Source organism: Alligator mississippiensis, chromosome 12 (assembly GCF_030867095.1).
Source record: "Alligator mississippiensis isolate rAllMis1 chromosome 12, rAllMis1, whole genome shotgun sequence".
NCBI classification, from domain to species: Eukaryota; Metazoa; Chordata; order Crocodylia; family Alligatoridae; genus Alligator; species Alligator mississippiensis.
This window is the reverse complement of record NC_081835.1, coordinates 37609652-37629253: the sequence shown is the minus strand read 5'-3', so window position 1 is coordinate 37629253 and position 19602 is coordinate 37609652. Positions and strand designations below refer to the sequence as shown.

At 46.5% G+C, this 19602-nt stretch overlaps 1 protein-coding gene across 2 annotated transcripts in view; it reads left to right on the top strand.

Moving 5' to 3' along the window:
- The first annotated feature begins 203 nt into the window (after window positions 1-203).
- PRKCD (protein kinase C delta) overlaps window positions 204-19602 on the top strand; it is a 65564-nt gene continuing 46165 nt past the window's right edge. For both annotated transcript variants that reach the window (XM_059716059.1, XM_059716058.1), the window contains exons 1-2: window positions 204-368; window positions 16499-16698. In XM_059716059.1, coding sequence (XP_059572042.1) covers window positions 254-368; window positions 16499-16698 — 315 coding nt within the window. In that variant the 5' untranslated portion in view covers window positions 204-253. The remainder of the gene's footprint in view (window positions 369-16498; window positions 16699-19602) is intronic.

The window sequence follows — 19602 nt, the reverse complement described above, 5'->3', positions numbered from 1 at the left end:
GTAGTGTTTGGCTTGACTATACTCTGATTAATTTATGTTTAGGTTGTCAAAAATGCCCCCAAATTTTTACCATGCAAGTTTTGCACCCAAATCAATGTATTTACACAACTGACAGACTCAAATTTAGATGCTAGATCATTCTGTTTTGACATTTGAGGAATCTTGTGACTGTTTTCTTTTTCTTAACCAGGTTTTTTACTTTAGGATTTACATTCTCCTTTATCCACCTAGGTGTTGGCTGGTATTGTGAGCAATGGCTCCATTCTTGCGAATATCTTTCAACTCATTTGAGTTGGGACCAATGGAGAATCAGGGAGAGCAGCTACAGCCCTTCTGTGCTATAAAGATGAAGGAGGCCTTAACAACAGGTACTGTAATGACTGGACAGGACATTTCTGACATAACATTTCTGGACAGGAATGCACTCTTAACATGGAAAGCAGAAATCAGGTCTGTGAGTTACAGAGCAGTCTTATTCTGATCCTGCAGAGTTCTTAAGCAAGAACTGTACTTTGGGAATAAGAGTAGTTCAATGAGTGTACTCGTTTTCTTAAAGCAAAGCCTAGGCCTAAAGGTTTTGCTGACTCCGAACCAAAGCACTCGGCACCGTGTAAGATTCAGTTCACTGCTACTAACTTCCTGCTTCTGCACAGAAAGAAATGTAAGTATCAGAATTGTTTGCTCCATTTTATTGGGTGTTTGGTGATGAAGTAATGCACCAGCATTTGCAAACCACTGTATATACAAAAACAGGTGTTAGTGCTTATAATCCTCTTAAACAGCAAAATGTACTTACCTGAAAGGTTGGGGAGCACTATAGGGCTAAATGCTGTTTCACCTTCATGTACCTACTAATGAGAGGCTCTTATACCTGCATAACTGCAGCTTTTGACGTGTACAGGATTTGGATTCCATTTCCACCTAAAAAGCCTACATAAGTGAACCTGCTGGAAGTAAAATGGAGGAGGCAGCAGCTATGGATCGCTCACCTTTCAGCCCAAGATCCTAATGGTTAATGCACTTGCCTAGAAAGTAGGAGGCAGGGAGAGGGGGGGTGCGTTGAACCTATATCTCTCACTTCATAGCAAAATACTTTAACCACCAGGTCTTTGGTTAGGTGTGGCCAATATATGGTGTGGGTGCCACAACATGGCAACAACAGATCAGGGAGGGGATAAGGTAGTACAAAGTCAGACAAGTAAGGAAAGAGAAAGCAAAGCAGAAAATCAGGCAAGGAACACAGGACTGGGAGCAGAAAGCAGAGCAGCAGATCGGAGAGGGGAAGAGGATTGAAATGGCACTTGGGGAGAGTGCAGGGCTCATTTGTGACAAAAAGGTTGGGCCCCACTGGGTTTGGCATTGCAAAGAGCAGCACCCTCAAGCCCTCATTTTGAAGTTGGCCCCATAGACAACTAGGAGAGGAAGATATGCCTGATGAGAGGAAGAAAACAAGCCACCCTCTCCCTGACGTAATTTTAAATAGAAATAAACTGAAAATGGTAGGATGAATCTTTCAGTATTTTTCTCTAAAGCTATTCTTCACTGATGTCAATGCATTGATTTGCAGACAGTAAAATCATTGATCATTTATAGACTTTACATTTTCCTAGGTTTAATCTGGACTGTTGCTGCCACTGTATACATGTGGACCTCTGTAGTCTGAATTAAAATTGGCTCCAGTCCAAATTAACTAATCCTCACTGAATGAGGATTAAAGTTAAGGCAGACTAGGGCATCTTGAATTGGACAATATAAGCTGTATTAATTAATATGTATATACTGAATTGCTTTTAGGAAAACAGTCCTTAGGAACCCAGGTAAGCATTCCTTAGGAATGCACATAAGCATTGCAAATATCAGTCCCCTCAAGGGAAACTCAGTTGGGTTTTTGCAACACAAGCTATCACACACAAAGTAACACCTTTACAAAGTCAAATGTGCCAACAACACCTCACCAATATAAGTATCCTGACTAAGCCCCCAGCCCTGCCCAACCACACAGTTTACTGGTCTGTGATCATCTATTAACCCTTACTTCGAATTGAAATTTGATTCAAACCCATGATATATATCAGTTGACACAGTTCAGAAAACAGTGAACACATTTCTACAAATGGCCACTGATGACAAGACCTAATAGTATGATTTAGCAACAAAAGTAGCCTGACTGGGTTACAGTCTTGCCAGGATCAGGCTTCTCCTTCAGCCATGAACATTTTCTGAGAATATATGTGTAAACTATTAATTAGTGACTTTCGTGAAAATAAATGTTATAAATATAGTATAACATAGGTTTGGTATAATTTTTTTCTAGAAGCCTTTATTTAGTATTTTAACATCTGTATTCTCTCAGAACACTTCTTGTAACATATGGATAGAAATTTGAGAAGATAGGAGTGGGTACACACAGTCCCCAACCAACACTACCCACAACCCTGCAAAGAGCTTCTCTGTATAACCTGCTGATGCATCTGCTAACCTGGCTTGCCTGATTTTTTAATATCTCCAATAATCTTCTCTTTCAGATTATCCGAGGGAGTGCCCACTGTTGTTCTGGTTGTCAGCTATTGGGTCCAATTTTTAGCATCAAATGAGCAGGCTGGTCTAATAGTTGCACCACGCAGAGGACTTAGGGTGACATTCAGTTCTTTTTTGTTCATCCAAGGCCCCTGATACATAATATATATTACATAATTAACTGGCTAATTGCACAATAAATTTAGACCAGCCACACATTCAAAGAAATTAAAATGCGATAAAATGACTGTCTAGCTATAAAACTAGAATCATAGAAAATTAGGGTTGCAAGGGACCTCAGGAGGTCATCTAGTCCAATCCCCTGCTCAAAGCAGGAACATCCCCATCTATATCAACACAGCCAAGGCTTTGTCTAGCTAGTAGGGCTGTGTGAGACTTCGGATAGTGCTTCGGATCCAGAGAAGCTTTGGATGCTTCACCATCTGAAGCAGCATGTCCGAATCGAAGCACTGGTTTCGTTAGGCTTTCTGAAGTAGTTCAGAGCTTCCGAAGTGGTTCGGAAAAGCTTCGGAGCCGCTTTGGAGCCACTTCAGAGATCCGGCCATAGGGTATAATGGGGAAACAATGAAATATCTATAACTTTGTTGTTTTCTGTCTGATTTGGATTAAATTTGCAGGGTTTGTAGCCTCTGCTAAGAGCGTGAAGCCTGCCATGTTTCAACAAGATCAGTTTAGAGGTTTGGGAGGAACTGTACCCCAAATTTTTTAACACAAAACTCACATCATTTTTACATGTTACAACACAGGGGGGTGACAACTGCAGGGGTAGTAGCCCCTGGTGAGGTCACAGAGCCTGCCAAGTTTCAAGGAGATAGGTGCAGGGGTTTGAGGGGGAACTGCACCTCAAACTTCAGACAAGCAAAACTCGTGATGTGGGTGACACTGTGTGTGTTAATGCGCAGCAGGGTGAAAGCTGCAGGGATGGTAGCCCCTGCTGTGGCCACGAAGCCTGCCAGCTGTCACGGAGATAGGTGCAGGGCTTCTGGGTTCTGGGGCCTTGCTCGGCCTTCTGTGGCTGCTGACAGGCAAAACTCATGACGTGGATGCTTGTGCAACTCAGTGTCTGTCTTGGGGCGGTGGGGGAGAACCTACTGCAGGCCTGGCTGCTAAGCTACTGTGTTACCAGTTACCAATCAATCATGATTCACTCGGGGACCAACTCAATACACAGTTGCTAGCTAATGTAACTAGTTAATTAGCATCACTTAACATCTACAAAACCACAGACTAAGGAGAGGAAATAATCAATACATACAATCAACTGCCCCAAGACAGAGACAGCCAGTTGCACAAGCACCCATGTCACGAGTTTTGCCTGTCAGCAGCTAGAGGTGCAGGGCCCCAGAAGCCCCTACACCTATCTCCTTGACAGCTGGCAGGCTGGCAGCTGGCAGGCTTCATGGCCTCGGCAGGGGCTAGCATGCCTGCAGTTTTCACTCCCCTGTGCTCCAAGACAGACAGTCTTACAAGCACCCATGTTACAAGTTTTGCCTTTCAGCAGCCAGAGGTGCATGGCCCCAGAACCCAGAAGCCCTGCACCTATCTCCTTGACAGCTGGCAGGCTTCATGACCACAGCAGGGGCTACCATCCCTGAAGCTTTCACCCTGCTATGCCTTAACACACACAGTGTCACTCACGTCACAAGTTTTGCTTGTCCGCAGCTTGAGGTGCAGTTCCCCCCAAACCCCTGCACTTATCTCCTTGAAACTTGGCAGGCTTTGTGGGCTCAGTAAGGACCACCATCCCTGCAGTTTTCAGCCCACTGCGCCTTGACACACAGAGGGTCATCTGTGTCACGAGTTTTGCCTGTCAGCAGCTTGAGGTGCAGTTCCCCTCAAACCCCTGCACCTTTCAACTTGAAACTTGGCAGGATTTGTGGCCTCACTGGGGGCCACCTCCTCTGCAGTTTTCACCCCACTATGGCTTAACACGTACACGTGACATGAGTTTTGCTTTCAAGAATTTGGGGTGCAGTTCCCCCCAAGCCCCTGCACCTATCTTCTTGAAACTTGGCAGGCTTTGTGGCTTCACCAGGAGCTACCACCCCTGCAAGTTTCATTCAAATCAGACAAAAACCAATAAAGCTATAGATATTTCATTGATTCCCCATTATACCCTATGGCCGGATCTCTGAGGCAGCTCCGAAGCTTTGGAGCCGCTTCGGCTGGATCAAAGTGGAAACCCGATCCAGAGCTCCAGATCGGATCCCTGGCATCTGAAGCCAGATCGAATAGCTGCCTACTCGCACATGCGTACTAGCCAGGTCTTAAAAATCTCCAAGGTTGGAGATTCCATAACCTCTCCAGGTAAATTGTTCCAGTGTTTTACTACCCTCCTAGTGAGAGGTTAGATATCAGGAAAAACTAAGGAGCAATGGTTTCAAGTTTCAGCAAGGGAAGTTTAGGTTGGATATTGCTCCTTGTGCCATCATCTGCCACCATTGAGAATAGTTTAGTTCCACCCTCTTTGGAACCACCCTTCAGGTAGCTGAAGACTGCTATTAAACCCCCTCTCAGTTTTCTCTTCTCCAGCCAAAATAAGTCCAGTTCCCTCAGCCTCTCTTCATAAGTCATGTGCCCCAGCCCCCGAACCATTTTTGTTGCCCTCTGCTGGACTCTCTCCAATTTGTCCACATCCTTTCTGTAGCAGGGGGCCCAAAACTGAACACAGTACTCCAGATGTGGCCTCACCAGTGCTGAATAGTCACTTCCTTTGACCTGCTGGCAACACTCCTATCAGTTAGACCCAGGATGCCATTAGCCTTATTGGCAACAAAGGGCACACTGTTGGCTGATATTCAGCTTATTCCACTGTAACCCCCAGATCCTTTTCTGAAGAGCTGCTGCCTAAGCCAGTCAGTCCCCAGCCTGTAATGGTGCATGGGATTGTTCCATCCTAAGTGCAGGACTTTGCTCTTGTCTTTATTGAACCACATGAGATTTCTTTTGGTCCAGCATACCTACTACTCCCCATAGCTTGGTGTCATCTGCAAACTTGCTGAGGGTGTACTCCATGCCATTTTCCAGGTCATTAATGAAGATCTTGAATTAAACTAGCCCTAGGACTGATCCCTGGGGCACTCTACCTGATACCAGCTGCCAACTAGACATCGAGTCATTTACTACTACCCTCTGATTCTGATGCTCCAGTCATTTTTCTGTCCACCTTACAGTCCATTCACCCAGCCCATACTTCCTTAGCTTGCCTATGAGACTGTTGTGGGAGACCCTATCAAAAGCCCTGCTAAAGTCAAGGTATGCCACATCCACTGGTCTCCCTGGATCCACAGAGCCAGACATCGCATTATAGAAAGCAATTAGGTTGTTAAGGCATGAATTACCTTTGTTGAATCCATGCTGACTATTCCTAATCGTCACCTTTTCCTCCAAGTGCTTAGAAATCGATTCCTTGAGGACCTGCTCAATGATTTTTCTAGGGAATGAGGTGAAGCTGACCAGTTTGTAGTTCTGTGGATCCTCTTTTCTGCCTTTCTTAAATATGGGCACTATATTTGCCCTTTCCAGTCGTTCAGGACCTCTCCCAATGGCTGTGAGTTTTCAAAAATGTTCAGTGACTCTGCAGTTCCATCAGCCAACTCCCTCAGCACCCTCGGGTGCATCCTGTCCAGCCCCATGGACTTGTATATATCTAGCTTTTCTAAATAGTCCCTAACCCAGTGATCACCAACCAGTCAATCGTGATTGACTGGTCAATCATGGAGCCATGAGCAGTTGATCTGAGGCTGGGGGGCTAAGGCCAGCAGGTCAGTCTGTGGGGGAGGGAAGAGGTGGGGGCCAGATAGAGGTCCCCGCTGTGAGGGAGGGAGTGGGGAGTGGGGCACAAGCTGGAGCAGGGGCTGAGGTAAGTGGGGACCCAGGCAGTCCAGGTGCTGGGAGGATCGGAACCTGGGTGGCTTGTCCAGGGACATGGGGGGCTCCCACCATTGTGTACAACTCCCACTGCTGTGCACACACACACCCCCATCTGTCCGCAGGGTGGAGGCCGCTGCTGCTGCATAGTGGGCTTTGTGCTCTGAGCCCCACTGCAGCTACCCCGGGAGTGGATGCCATGTGCATCCTGTTGCCGGGCAGGCAGGAGTGAGGCTAAGCCCAATGGTGGGACCTAGTGGCGTCAGGCTGCTCCTGGGCCAGCTGCAGTGGGGCCCCAAACATGGGGCAGTGTGAGTGGCTGCAGCAGGGGTTACGAGGAGAGACTAGAGAACCTGGACCTTTTCAGTCTCCGCAAGAGAAGGTTGAGAGGCAACCTTGTGGCTGCCTATAAGTTCATCACGGGGGCACAGAAGGGAATTGGTGAGCTTTTATTCACCAAGGCGCCCCTGCGGGTTACAGGAAATAATGGCCACAAGCTAGCAGAGAGCAGATTTAGACTGGACATTAGGAAGAACTTCTTCGCAGTTCGAGTGGCCAAGGTCTGGAACGGGCTCCCAAGGGAGGTGGTGCTCTCCCCTACCCTGGGGGTCTTCAAGAGGAGGTTGGATAGGCATCTAGCTGGGGTCATCTAGACCCAGCACTCTTTCCTGCCTATGCAGGGAGTCGGACTCGATGATCTATTGAGGTCCCTTCTGACCCTAACATCTGTGAATCTATGGAGGGGTGCTCATACAGTGGTAAGGGAGGGAGTAGGGCTGGGCCTGAGGCTGGGACATGGGCAGGCGCTGCACAGGCAGGATGGGGCATGGAACGGAGCCACAGGAAGGGAGGGAGAACATACACCATGGGAAGGCATGGGGGGCGTGTGCCCCTGGATGTGCATGCAGGATGAGGGTGGGCTGCTGCTGCAGGCTGAGGCCAGGGTAGCACCAGGCTCTTCCCAGCAGGGGGCTGGGCCAGGCTGCGCTCAGGATGGGCAGTGGCACTGGGAAGGAATCAACGAAGCGGGGCTGCATCCACTTGAAAATTCACTGTAGCCCCCACAACTCCTGCTTTCAGTGCTGCCACCACCCATCCTGAGTGCAGTGCGGCTCAACCCCCAGCTGGGAAAAGCCTGGCTCTGGCTGAGCCCAAGCCTGCAGTGACAACCCGCGCTCTCCCACAGCATATGCCCCTCCGATTTGCACGTGGGGTGGAAGCCTCTGTCGTTGCCCCAAGAACTGCATGACACCACGTGCGTTACACCACTGGGCAGGCAGGGGGCATGAGGCAGCTGCATCAGGGAGCAAAGCACAGTGTTCAGCAGCAACTGCCTCCGCCCCATGCACAGGTTGGGGGGGCATGTGCACCCTGGGCCTCTGCTTGTCCCACCACCCAGCCCAGCCAGGGCCCCACTCACCCCAGCCCCTGCTCCTGCCTATACCCTGCTCCCTCACTGCTGGGGCCTCGATCTGCACCTCCCTATGGCCCTTTCCCCTCCCCCCGCACCTTCCCCCACAGACTTACCTGCTGGGGGGACACAAATAATTTCCCCCCCAAATAATTTTTCTCCCTCTGCCTCGATCTGCCCCCTTCTTCCTTCCCCACAGACTGACCTGCTGGGCACAGGTAGGGGAGGGGGCGGTAGATCTTGGGTTGTACTTTAATTCAAAAAGTGATCCGGTACTTAAAAAAGTTGGAGATCACTGCCCTAAACTATTTTTTTGCCACTGTTGGCTGCTAACCTCCTTCCCAAACTGCTGCCAGATACAGTAGTCTAGAAACTGACCTTGCCTGTGAAGACTGAGGTGAAAAAGGCATTGAGCACTTCAGCCTTTTCTTCATCCTCTGTCACTAGGTTGCATCCCGTATTCAGTAAGGGATCCATACTTTCCGTGATCCTCCTCTTGTTACTGACATACTAATAGAAACCCTTCTTGTTACCCTTCACATCCCTTGCTAACTGCAACTTCAATTGCACTTTGACCTTCCTGATTTCATCCCTGCATGCCTGAGCAGTGCTCTTATACTCCTCCCTAGTTATTTGTCCAAGTTTCCACTTCTTATAAGCTTCCTTTTTGTGATTTAGCTTATTGAAGAGTTCCCTGCTAAGCCAAGCTGTTCTTCTGCCATACTTGCTAGTCTTCCTGCGCTCTCAGTAAGGTTTCTTTAAAGTACAATGAACTCTCCTAAACTCCTTTCCCCTCAGACATGGCTTCCCATGGGATCCTGCCCATCAGTTCCCAGAGGGAGTCAAAATCTGCTTTTCTGAAGTCCAAGATCCTTACTCTGGTCCTTTCCATCCTTTTCCTCTGGATCCTAAACTCAATCATCTCATGGACATTATTGCCCAAGTTGCCATCCGCTACTAAATTCCCCACCAATTCTTCCCTGCTGGTGAGCAGCAGGTCAAGAAGAGCATGACCCCTAGTTGCTTGCTCCAGCAATTGAACCATGAAGCTGTCCCCAACACTCTCCAAAAACTCCCTGGATTGCACTGCCATATTGTCCCCCCAGTAGATGTCCCCCATGAGAACCAGGGCCTGTGATTGGGAAACCTGCTAGTCGTGTGAAAAAAAGCCTCATCCATTACTTCTTCTTGGTCTGGTGGTCTATAGCAGACTCCCACCGTGACATCACCCTTGTTGTTCTCTCCTCTGACCCTAACCCAGAGGCAAGCATACAGCTCTTTTACAAAAAGTATAACTCCTCCTCCTCCTCTTCTTCTCCTCTACCTGTCCTTCCTCAACAATTTATATCCATCCATAATTAGTGCTTGGAAATTAGTGCTTGAAATTAGTGCTTGAAAATATGTAACAAATGTGTAGCTGTTTTTTATCCCTCTTTAATTTGAATGCATAGCAGGGCTCTAGGTGTCCATTTTTGGCCCTTTGATGCCCATGGGAATTCTGTTTCTGAATGTATAATCATGAACACATGGATGACTGCATAACTACATAATCATGGAGACTGAGCATGTCCAGTAGTAGCCATAGCACATACACACCCCCTTAGTAGCCTAAGACACTTGAAAATGGAATCAGCCAAAACCCATCACTACTGAACAAAAGAGTGAATAAGTATTCAGGTTCCTCTTTTGTCTCCATAGTTCACAGGCTACAGCACTCACCTAGGAATCTTGGACTCTAGGACCCCATCACCCGAGGGCATGAACCTGGGTGTATCTGACCTTCTAGCACAGCACTCTAGCCACCACCCTTCAGGTTAGTCATTACTTGCTGCTTTCTTCCATGCTCCTTTTGAAGCTGAGTTGCTAATATATTAATAGAAAAAAAAGTCAGGTGGTAGGTAGCTTCTACGCCACAGGGGACAAAGCTGGAACCCAGGATACCCTCCAAGCCAGCAGTCACCTTACTGAGTCACACACTCACTAATTTGTGCCCTTTCTCCTGGCCTCACATCTCTCTTACATGGCTTCATCTCAGGAGGCCAGGTTCAAAGGGAGTACTAGAGAAAGCCCTGGGTAATGCTGAACTGTGATGTGGTGGGTAGTATATTTTGCTAGGAAAACAAAGAGAGCATAGTTCAAACCCCTTTTAGAGAGGAACCCAGGATCTTCAGCTCCCTGGTGAGTACCCTAGCCACTCAGCTAGTTGTGGGGAAAAAAGGGAGGCATCCTTCATTCCATTATTGCCGGTCTACATAGTCATCCATATGCATCCAGGAGTAGAATTTCCCTGGTACTTAAGTGCCAAAAATGCCCCGTAGGTGGCTAAAAAATGGCCACTGGAGTGATAAGGAAAGAACAAAATGTAATTCCTGGTCTTGATTTTCAGGTTTTTATTGCCCAGGGGAGCAGAAGCTTCAAAAATTAAAGACATTATGAAGACTCTCTTAATAAGGAATCCTGCACTATTAATGTACTGTAAGCTTACTGCATGGTAAACTTTCTCCAGCAGGGTATCTACACATGTGCCCTTTGGGAGAAAATTTGCTCTGGGTGGGAGCACACTTACTCCAAAGCGTAGCAGTACAGTGCAGGGCTACTCCAGCCCTCCTGTGCCCCGCTACAGCAGCCAGGGGGAGCTCCAGGCTTCTCTGGGTGTCAGTATCTCCAGGGCACTGTCTCCCAGCTCCCTGCCCCAATCTGCAGATCTGGGCGTGGGGCTGGGTAGCAGCAGCTGGGGGAGGGGACATTTTCCCAGCCCCATGCTCTGATCAGCCTATCAAGGCAGAGGGCTGGGAAGCAGCTGCCTGGGGGGAAGAGGTGGGGAAACTGTCTCTGCTGTCTGAGCTGACTGGGAGCAAACTGCTCCCAGTCAGCTGTCTACATGTGTGCTACTGCTCAGTAGTTACAGGTAGTAGGCAGGTAGTAATTTACAGGTAATAGGCAACCACGCAGTAGACTAATCTACCGCACAGTAAATGCTGCACACTTGTAGGTAGTGTTGTTTTACTGCGCAGTAAAGCGTTTCATGTAGACACCCTCCCAACCCCCCACCCCTGTTGTTCAGCAGATATTCTGCAACTAATTAAGTACATAATTATTTAACTCTAGCTGGTTACTGCAATATTTTGCATGAAAGATGGTAGCAACGTAGATGACAATAAGGGAGGATACCTCACTACTATAACAAATGTTCTTACTGTCTTCTGTTGTATGTAGAGTACTGAAGTTCTGAAGGCAATTTTGCATTAATAGAAACGTGTGCTAGTTAGCCATCTGCAAGACTTTAAATTCCAGGTAAAAACTTTTCAGTTCAAGTAGAAGAGAAAAACTAGAAAGTTGCAACAGATTGCAGAAGACCTTCAGGTTTAGGAACATTTCAGAGTGTTTTTTAGCAAGAAGGGTTGGTCTTGGTTGTCAACATCAAAATTTGTAATGCTATTCTTGGTAGGCATTCCCTAATAAAGAAATACTAATGTGCTATTTTTTACTGCTGTTTGCATGGCTCACCACAATGAGCAGAGTGTATCAAATGAGCTGTTACTGAATGACTAGAAACTTAACTTGGAAAAAAGGTTCTTAGATAAGGGTTGTTTTCCCACATTAGAGTAAGCATGGATTCTGGTAGTGATTTTGGGGAGAGAGCTTGCCCTGGCTGCTTTGGAGGATTTTTTTTTTTTCTCCTGATTCATGATTAGGGCTCTCAGTAGATGCAGTATTACAAATCATAAGTAATGATTTGGATAGTGGAAAAAGGTGCACTTAGTTATGGATAACACTGTGGTATACCCTTGGGGGTGCTGCTACCCTGACACCAGGAGCCCTACCCTCAGCGCCACCTCACCTCCAGTATCTTTCCTGCCATGTCTTTAATGTTATTCTATTTGTTGCTGAGAGAGGTGGTCCCTAGGGTGCAGGGTAGTTTTGCTGGTTGCCTCATCTTGGGGGCCTATAATCCCCTTTGAGTGCTCCTGTAGGCTTCTCAGAACTTGTCAGAGCCTCAGCTGTTGTAGCCGTGATCCCCTTTTTCTCCGGCTGCACCCTCAACCTTTGTATACCCTTTAAGATGTCAAGTCCCAAGTATCAGCCCTGCCTTGGCAGCAGTCCTTCTTGTAATTTCAATCTCAGCAGCAGTCGCTGCCCCTTTAGCTCAAGGCTAGTTCCTGGAACAAGTAGCAAGGGAGTGGCACCCAGTTACCCCTATTCATGGGTTCCTCCATTCTCATAGCCACAGTCCTCTGGTGCAAACAAAACAAAAATATGAGCCAGCTGCTTCATAACATAAATAACTTCCCTCCTCAGGGTAAATGTTGCCCATAGGCCCTACCTCCACAGGAGCCTCCTTCCCCTGGGTAGCTCTCCCCGCCTTCCAGCAACCCCTCACCCCCCCCCCCCCCCCCCAAGAGCTTCTCTCCTTGCTGCAGTCAGAGACTGAACTTATATCACTAGGCCCAGTTTCCTTCCATCATGTGACCAGGTCTTCTGTATCCAGGGACCAAATACAGCTAATTGCTTCATTAGCCACCTGGCCTTATTAATCCCAGGTCCAGTCCACCTGGGTTGTTACTCCATACTGCTCTTCCTGGCTCTGAGTCTCTCACCTTCTCAGTCCTTTCTAGTAACAAGAGCTGGGGTGCTGTGTTATAGACACCAAGAAGAAAGTTGTTGAAAGCATTTTGGCAAGCAGGATTAGAATTCAAAATGATCTTGATAAAGTGGAGAAATGATCCAAAATCAGTAGCATAAGTCAAAGACAAATGCGAAGCCCTGTCCTTAAGAAGGAAAAAGCAAATGCCCAAACTCCAAATGGCTTATCACTGGGTGGGCAGTAATACTGGGTTATAGTGAACTACAACCTGAATGTGAATTAACAATTCAATTTTGTTCTAAATGTAAATGACAGAACCATACATTACAGAAGATAATATTAAGTTCTACTTGGCACTGGTGAAGATCTGGAGTGAGATGTCTTGGTTTGAGTATCGTATCTTCAGAAAAAAGTAGGCATGTTGTAGAGGGTCCAGAGGAAAGCAACTATCAGGGCTGGCCCAGACATAGAGGGCTGCAGTTTAGGGGCTAAAGGCCTAGGAGTCCAGACACCAAGGGTCAGCAATACTAGAAGTCTAGAAGCTGAAATCACAAACCAGGAGCCCAGGCACTAGGAGCTAGGCAGAAGTGAGTCAAAGGCACAGAGTTCAGGTAAAAGCAACAGGAAGCAAGCTAGGGACAGGGAGACAGGGTGCAGGAAGTAGACTAGGATACTCAGAATCAGGGATCAGGAATCAGGACTAGGAAGAAAAGAACAGTACTAGTGATAAAAAAGCAGGAGCACTGGGGCTAGACAGAAGGAAAATCTTCATCGAGAGCCCACAGAGGGCTTAAAGGGCTGCTGCTTAAGGGGACTCAGTTGAAGGTAATCAGTCCCACATAGCAACCAAGGCCAGCTGGGGACTTGTCTGCCTGCCTGCTGCTCTGATGCCTGATAGCAACAAGAATAAGAGTTTTGGGAAACATTCTCCAAAGAACTGGAATGTCTGGTTTTGGAAACAGATAACGGAATGGGTCTTAGGCCTTCACTACATAAAAGGCTGTTATAAAGAGGATAGTTATCAATTGAGTACTATCGAGATTGCTATCAAGACTACCAAGAAAAGATTGGATTAATTTGTAGCAAGAGAGTTCTGGGTCTAATATCCTAAATATTAGGGGTGGGGGGGGGGTGGGGAGGGGAGAAATTAGTTAGAGGAATAGCAAAGTATTGGAACAGTCCACCTAGGAAGAGTTGACTATTTCCTCCTTTGAAAGTTTTTAAGAACAGAGGTCAAACTACGGGTACTGTAGATGTAGTTCATCCAGAACTGAAGCATTTTGTGTTGTTTAGAAATGCTTCACGATTTAGCACAGGTACTCCATAAACATACTTTTATGCAGCACTTTTGTAACTACTTATATATAGTAGAAACAATGCACAATATTAGCCCAAAGCTGACTTTCCATTTAGCTCATTGGGCTGGGTTCTGCCACAGCCAACAGCCTTTCAAGCCATGGTGACCCCACAGCTTAGCACTGCTTATTATGTGTATGTACTCCAGATACCCTCCCCCCCACAAAGGATCCATGTGCTAATTAGCATCCCCCACATCCTTCCCCCCCATGCCTGGAACCAGGTGTTCTTGTCAAGAGTTCTGGGATCCTACAAAAATGTATATGCACTTGAGGAGCATGGTAACCTAGTCCAGCTCCACCTAATGGACGATAAGGCCTCACTAATCATATGCAACAGGCTGAGAGAAGGAGTAACAGAGGGATTATGGGTGAATTGTTTGGGGTCCAATTTGGTGATGTTTGCCAGACATTTAAGACTGGTGAAGAAACAAGACTCATTGAAAATGGGAATGTGAAGTAGGAGTGAAGAAGTTGCAATGCATTCAATGTAGTGGCTCACCATGACTTAAAAAATTGTGGGTGCTGCAGAGGAATGAACACAATGGTCACTAGCATATATTTTATTCAGATGGGTTGCACTCTTCTCTCCTTGTGGTAGGTTCCCATCAGTATGTTTGCCTAATATGGACCATGTGTTTTATAGTCCCACATGGTGGGACTTTTTTGCATTTAATCAACTGCATTTACATTACTGAACACGTGCTACTTTTGGGAGCGGTTTAATGATAGGCAATGTATTTGACATGGTTTCCTTGTATGAGACTATAAACTGAGGGGCTTTTCCCCCCATGCCAATTATGGGGGGAAAACCTTGTTTTGTATATGGATAAATATACTATTTCTTAATTTGCCATTTAGTAGTGGTGGATGTCCAGTAGAATGAGTTCATGGTCTAATCCAGGGTTGCTAAACCTCCGGCCCACAGGCCAAATCCAGTCCCTGCCACCATGCCCTCTGGCCTTCAGAACCCCCCATGAATTTGTGGGGAGTCCTGTGGTCTGTAGATATGCACACTAGATCAGGCATTCAGAACAGAATGGGGCCCAATCCCAGCTGGACAGGGGCTAGGGAGAGGTAGTGCAAGGCCCTGGAACCTGATCCAGGGTCAGTGGAACCAGTGCAAGGCCCCAGAGCCTGATCCCAGCACATAGGGTTGGCTCAGGGCCCAATCCAGCCTGCAGACTAGCCCTGTACCATTAATCTGACCCATGGGGCCAAAACCATGAGCACCACCTGTCATAAGGAAATAAGAGATGCCATACCAGGTTGAATCACAGGTTCATCTAGCCCAGCATGCTCTCTCACAGTAGCATAGGGTGGATACTCCAGGGAAGAATATAATTTAAAGGTGATCAGCCAAAGCCACAGCATGAAGTCCTGGAATTTTCACAGTATTTAAAGCCTTTTTCCTTTGGGTCAATACCCCATGCTGGGATTCATGTTTGTCACTTTTATCCTGGAGTGACTGTTCTAGCTTAAGTCAGGACGAGCACAGCACTTCCACAATTGCTTGTCTGGAACTGTATCTCAGGATATCAAACAGCTATCATAATGAACATTGACTAGCAAACATGCCTCCCATTGTATTTGGAAGCATGGAGATGCTGGAGGCAATTGATTGCAAGTTTCTTGAATGACACATGCCTCCACAAGGGACTTTTGCTGCCAGGAGTAGGCCTGGAGCTTTGCAAGTGTTCATTGCAATGGATAACAAAGCACCTGTGTTAGCTGAGAGTCTGTTGAGTGAACCAAATGGAAATAGAGACTGAAAACCCACATACTATGGTTTATCTTTCCAAGTTAACACTGATATATCTTAGCACTTTCATGCCATGACTTTTTCGGGGTAATATGCCTCCAGTTTCAGAAAATTAACACCATTGCTTAGTTAGGCAATAATCTGAATTTCTGAGGTTATTTCCTGTTTCAGATTTGATAGTCAAAGCCATCTTGTTGCTCTCCAATTTAAAGACAAAACAGTAGTTCTCAAACTTTTGGGTAGCTCACTCCTTTTTATGTGGTTTACCACTCTATCTCCCTATGTTTCTTTGTCATAGATTGGGGTACTCAACCTCTGGCCCCTGGGCCAGATGCCATGGAGACATGGGTTGGGAAATTTGGCAGCAGGGGACTAGTGGCCACCCTCCCCCTTCACCAAATTCCCATGCTCCCTTCCCCTCGGCCCCCACCAGTACAGCCAGATCTGGACCAGGCCACACCCACTTCTCTCTGCACTGCTGGGTTGGGGCCAAGCCAAGCTCCCTTCCTCTGCCCAACTGCGTTGGGGCTGGGTCACACCCCCTTTCCCCTATGGGACTGGCAGGGGGGGGTGGGCCACATCCTCTTCTTGCAGTGGAGCTAGATCAAGCTGGGCTACCTCCAGCCCCCTCTCTGCATCCAGATGGAGCCCCACCGTGCCTGCCCTGGGCACCGGATCAAGGCCGCTGTTGAGCACCACTGTGATAGATAATAAAAATAGTAATATTTTGTCATTACATATTGTATCCTGTCTAACTACCGAAGAAACTAGAGTTCTTATATTTGTTGCTTCCTTTTCTTCTGCTTATGTCCCTTTTCCCTTCTGCTTTCCTATTCTTTCCTCTCACATGCCCTTTAGATGCTAAAACCTGTATATGCTGTACATATATGCCTGGGGGGAGGTCATAACTCCAGTTTGAGAAACACTGGCCTATGGAGTCCTCACTTTCCACTTTTCTTGTCTTATGTGGCTTTCAGAAAGAGGAAAAACTTTGGTTCAGAAGAAACCAACCATGTATCCAGAATGGAAAACGTCCTTCGATGCCCACGTCTATGAAGGGCGTGTGATTCAAATTGTTCTCATGAAGGCAGCAGAAGAGCCATTATCTGAGGTTACTGTAGGGGTATCAGTCTTGGCTGAGAGATGCAAGAAGGGCAATGGCAAAGCGGAATTCTGGGTAAGTCTGGAGAGTAATCCCTTAAATTTGCAGAACTGGCTACTTGCTTGTTATATTTTACTGAAGCGGAACAGACCTGCCATTCAGCTTTGAAAATATGTACATTCAGTCCTTCTTAACGTACATGGCAGTGCCTCCAAGAAAAGATTTTAGCATAGTTATTGATGCCGATAATGAAGTGTCAAGGTCTATGAAACTGATACTAACATTCAGGTTTCAGCATCTGAAAATAGCAACCTATGGTACAGTCAAAATTTAACTTTAGAAGTGCTGTGGCTGTTAGCTGGGATCAGCAGATGTTCAAGTGGAGATGGATTATTACAAATTAACTGTAGATGAAGAAAGCTAAGATTGATTCTAAGTCTGTTCACTTTTTCAGAAAAATTGCTAGTTGATCTGGTGTTGCAGCAAGTTGTTTCCTTCATTCTTCATTTACTTTCTTGCCTCAATGTCTCATAGCATGTACAAACTGTTTTGTGTACATACATGCAATCATTTGCATATATATTATTTTAGCAAAGATTTTATGGGAAAATGATTTGACTCGAGTTTGGAAAAATAAAAGGGACATTAGGCTGAACCTAGTTTTAAGTTAAGCAATAGAAAATTAATAAAACATTCTTAGTTACTATTATATAATGAAGCTTTACACATGCCCTAGGCCCAATTCTGAATTTGAGGTAATTATTTGAAAAGCATTCTGGATTACCACTGAAAACCTCAAGTGACAAGAAGGAAACTAATTATTATTCCTAATATAGATGGGGTCAGAACTTTGAAGTTCTGATAAGGATTGAAACTCTGAAACCCGGTTTCATGTCTCACTATTGCTTTCACTCCGTTGATTTGATACATTTTTTGTGAACTAAAATTCCAACTATGACATCTTACAAAATTCTTTCAAAATCTTGCCTTCTCCGCTTTCAGGACATCATATATTTGTAGCAGATAAAGAAAGGCTTGTCTCATATATGTTTCCTCACCCTAATGTGGAACTACTTTGTTTTTCAAGGATGAGATGACACACTAGCATCCCAAAATAATAATCCACATATTATTTTTAGGGGTGCACTGATAGAGATTTTGGAGGCCAATACCAATAGCCAATATTTAAGGAGGCATATTGGCTGATACCGATCCGATTTCCGATACAGCTGAGTCTAGCTGATATGTCCGGTGTGGTGGAAGGGGAGGGGAGACAAAAGGGACATGGGGGGGCAGATTAACGCCCCCCCATGGTGAAGGAGGGAGTGGGGGTGGCTCCTGCTGCTGCTTGCACCCCTGGAGGGTGGGGGGTCATGTGCCCCCTGATCTGCATGGGACAGGGCAGGCTAAAGCTAGGGCTGTGCAGGGCTCTTCTCGGCAGGGGCTGGTCTCCAAGTGGGTGCCAGTGGCGCTGGAAGGGTGCTGTATCCACCCCAAATTTAGCTGCAGCTCAACTTTTAGCACTGCCGCCACTAGCCACCCAGTGCAGCCGTGGCTCAGCGCCCTGCCTCCACTCACATGCCAGGAAGAGCCAGGGCTGCACCAGGTGACTGGCAGCGGCTATGCTGGGAGCTGAGCTGCAGCAAAATTTGCAGTGGATGCAGCATCCTCCCAGTACTGCCAGCACCCACTCTGAACCTGCCCCCCACTCCAAGAAGAGCCCTGCACAGCCCTGGCTGCAGCCCGCCCCACCCCGCACAGAGCCAGGGGGCACACCTCCCCACCTGCCCTCCTGAAGTGCAAGCAGTGGCGGGAGCTGCCCTCCTCGCCCATGCCCACCCCACCCAAGCAGCGCCTGCCCTTGCCCCATCCCTCACCATGGGGGGTGTTGATCTGCCCCCCGCACCCCTTCCCTCCCCTCTCCCCTTCTACCACACCAGACTTACCAGCTGGAGGCAGCTCTCCACACTGCCTGGCTCTGCTCCTTGCTGCCTAAGTGCTGTGCTGTGGCTGCACGCAACACAGGCATTTATCGGCCAAATTATTGGCTCCATCGGGCCAATATCCGATATAGCAAATTTTCTTTATATCAGTACCGATCCAATATCAGACCGATGTATTGGTGCACCTCTAATTATTTTGAAATACTTGTTTTCATTTACTTACAACTGTGATCTAATCCATTTAAAAGCATTAACTGGTCTCTTCATTCTATATAAGTAGTGCAGACATATGACAACTGAGGGAAATAATGTTTCTTATGCTTGTCATAATTTGCATGAGAATTTTTCATTTTGAAGTCTGGGGAACCCAGATTGTGGCTATAACCAGTAAATATATAAGGTCATATGTAACCTCACCCATTATATATGTAAGGTTAAAAGTTGACTCCAAACAGTCCTGGAAGGACTAGTTGGTCTATTTAGTAACATGGGAGCTCTCTGTCCTTGTGTTTTGCAACACAGCTAGTGGAGAAAGCATGATGGGAAAACTCGTGAAATGAATGGGCACAGCTCCCTGTTTTAGAAGCTTTTACTTTTTTAAATGTGTATTGGTCTTTATAAATACAATAAAAAACCAGAAAATGTATGTATTAACTGTACATGTAAAACCAAACTATGTCACAAACCATTAGCAGTAAAAGGGGACAAAAAGTTGGGGGAGGGGAGGAAGAGGGAAGTTTAGAAGAGGAAAAGAGAAGTATACAATGAACAATCAAACTAACAAAATATTCCAAGAATTCTTTCTAAATTGCACCAATTTTTTGAAGCCTTTAAGCCTGCTAAATATGACTCTCTTAATAGATGCCAGGTGTGCCATCTCATTGCACCAGTTTTCAACCTTTGGAGATGTCCTATTTTTACAGGCTTTTACTTTAGTCTGAGCTCCAGGGCTTTTACGATTCCAGCATGTATATCCATAGAAGTTGAGTTTTGCTCAGAACTTGAATGCTGAAGAAGAAAGCAGGCATACACTTGG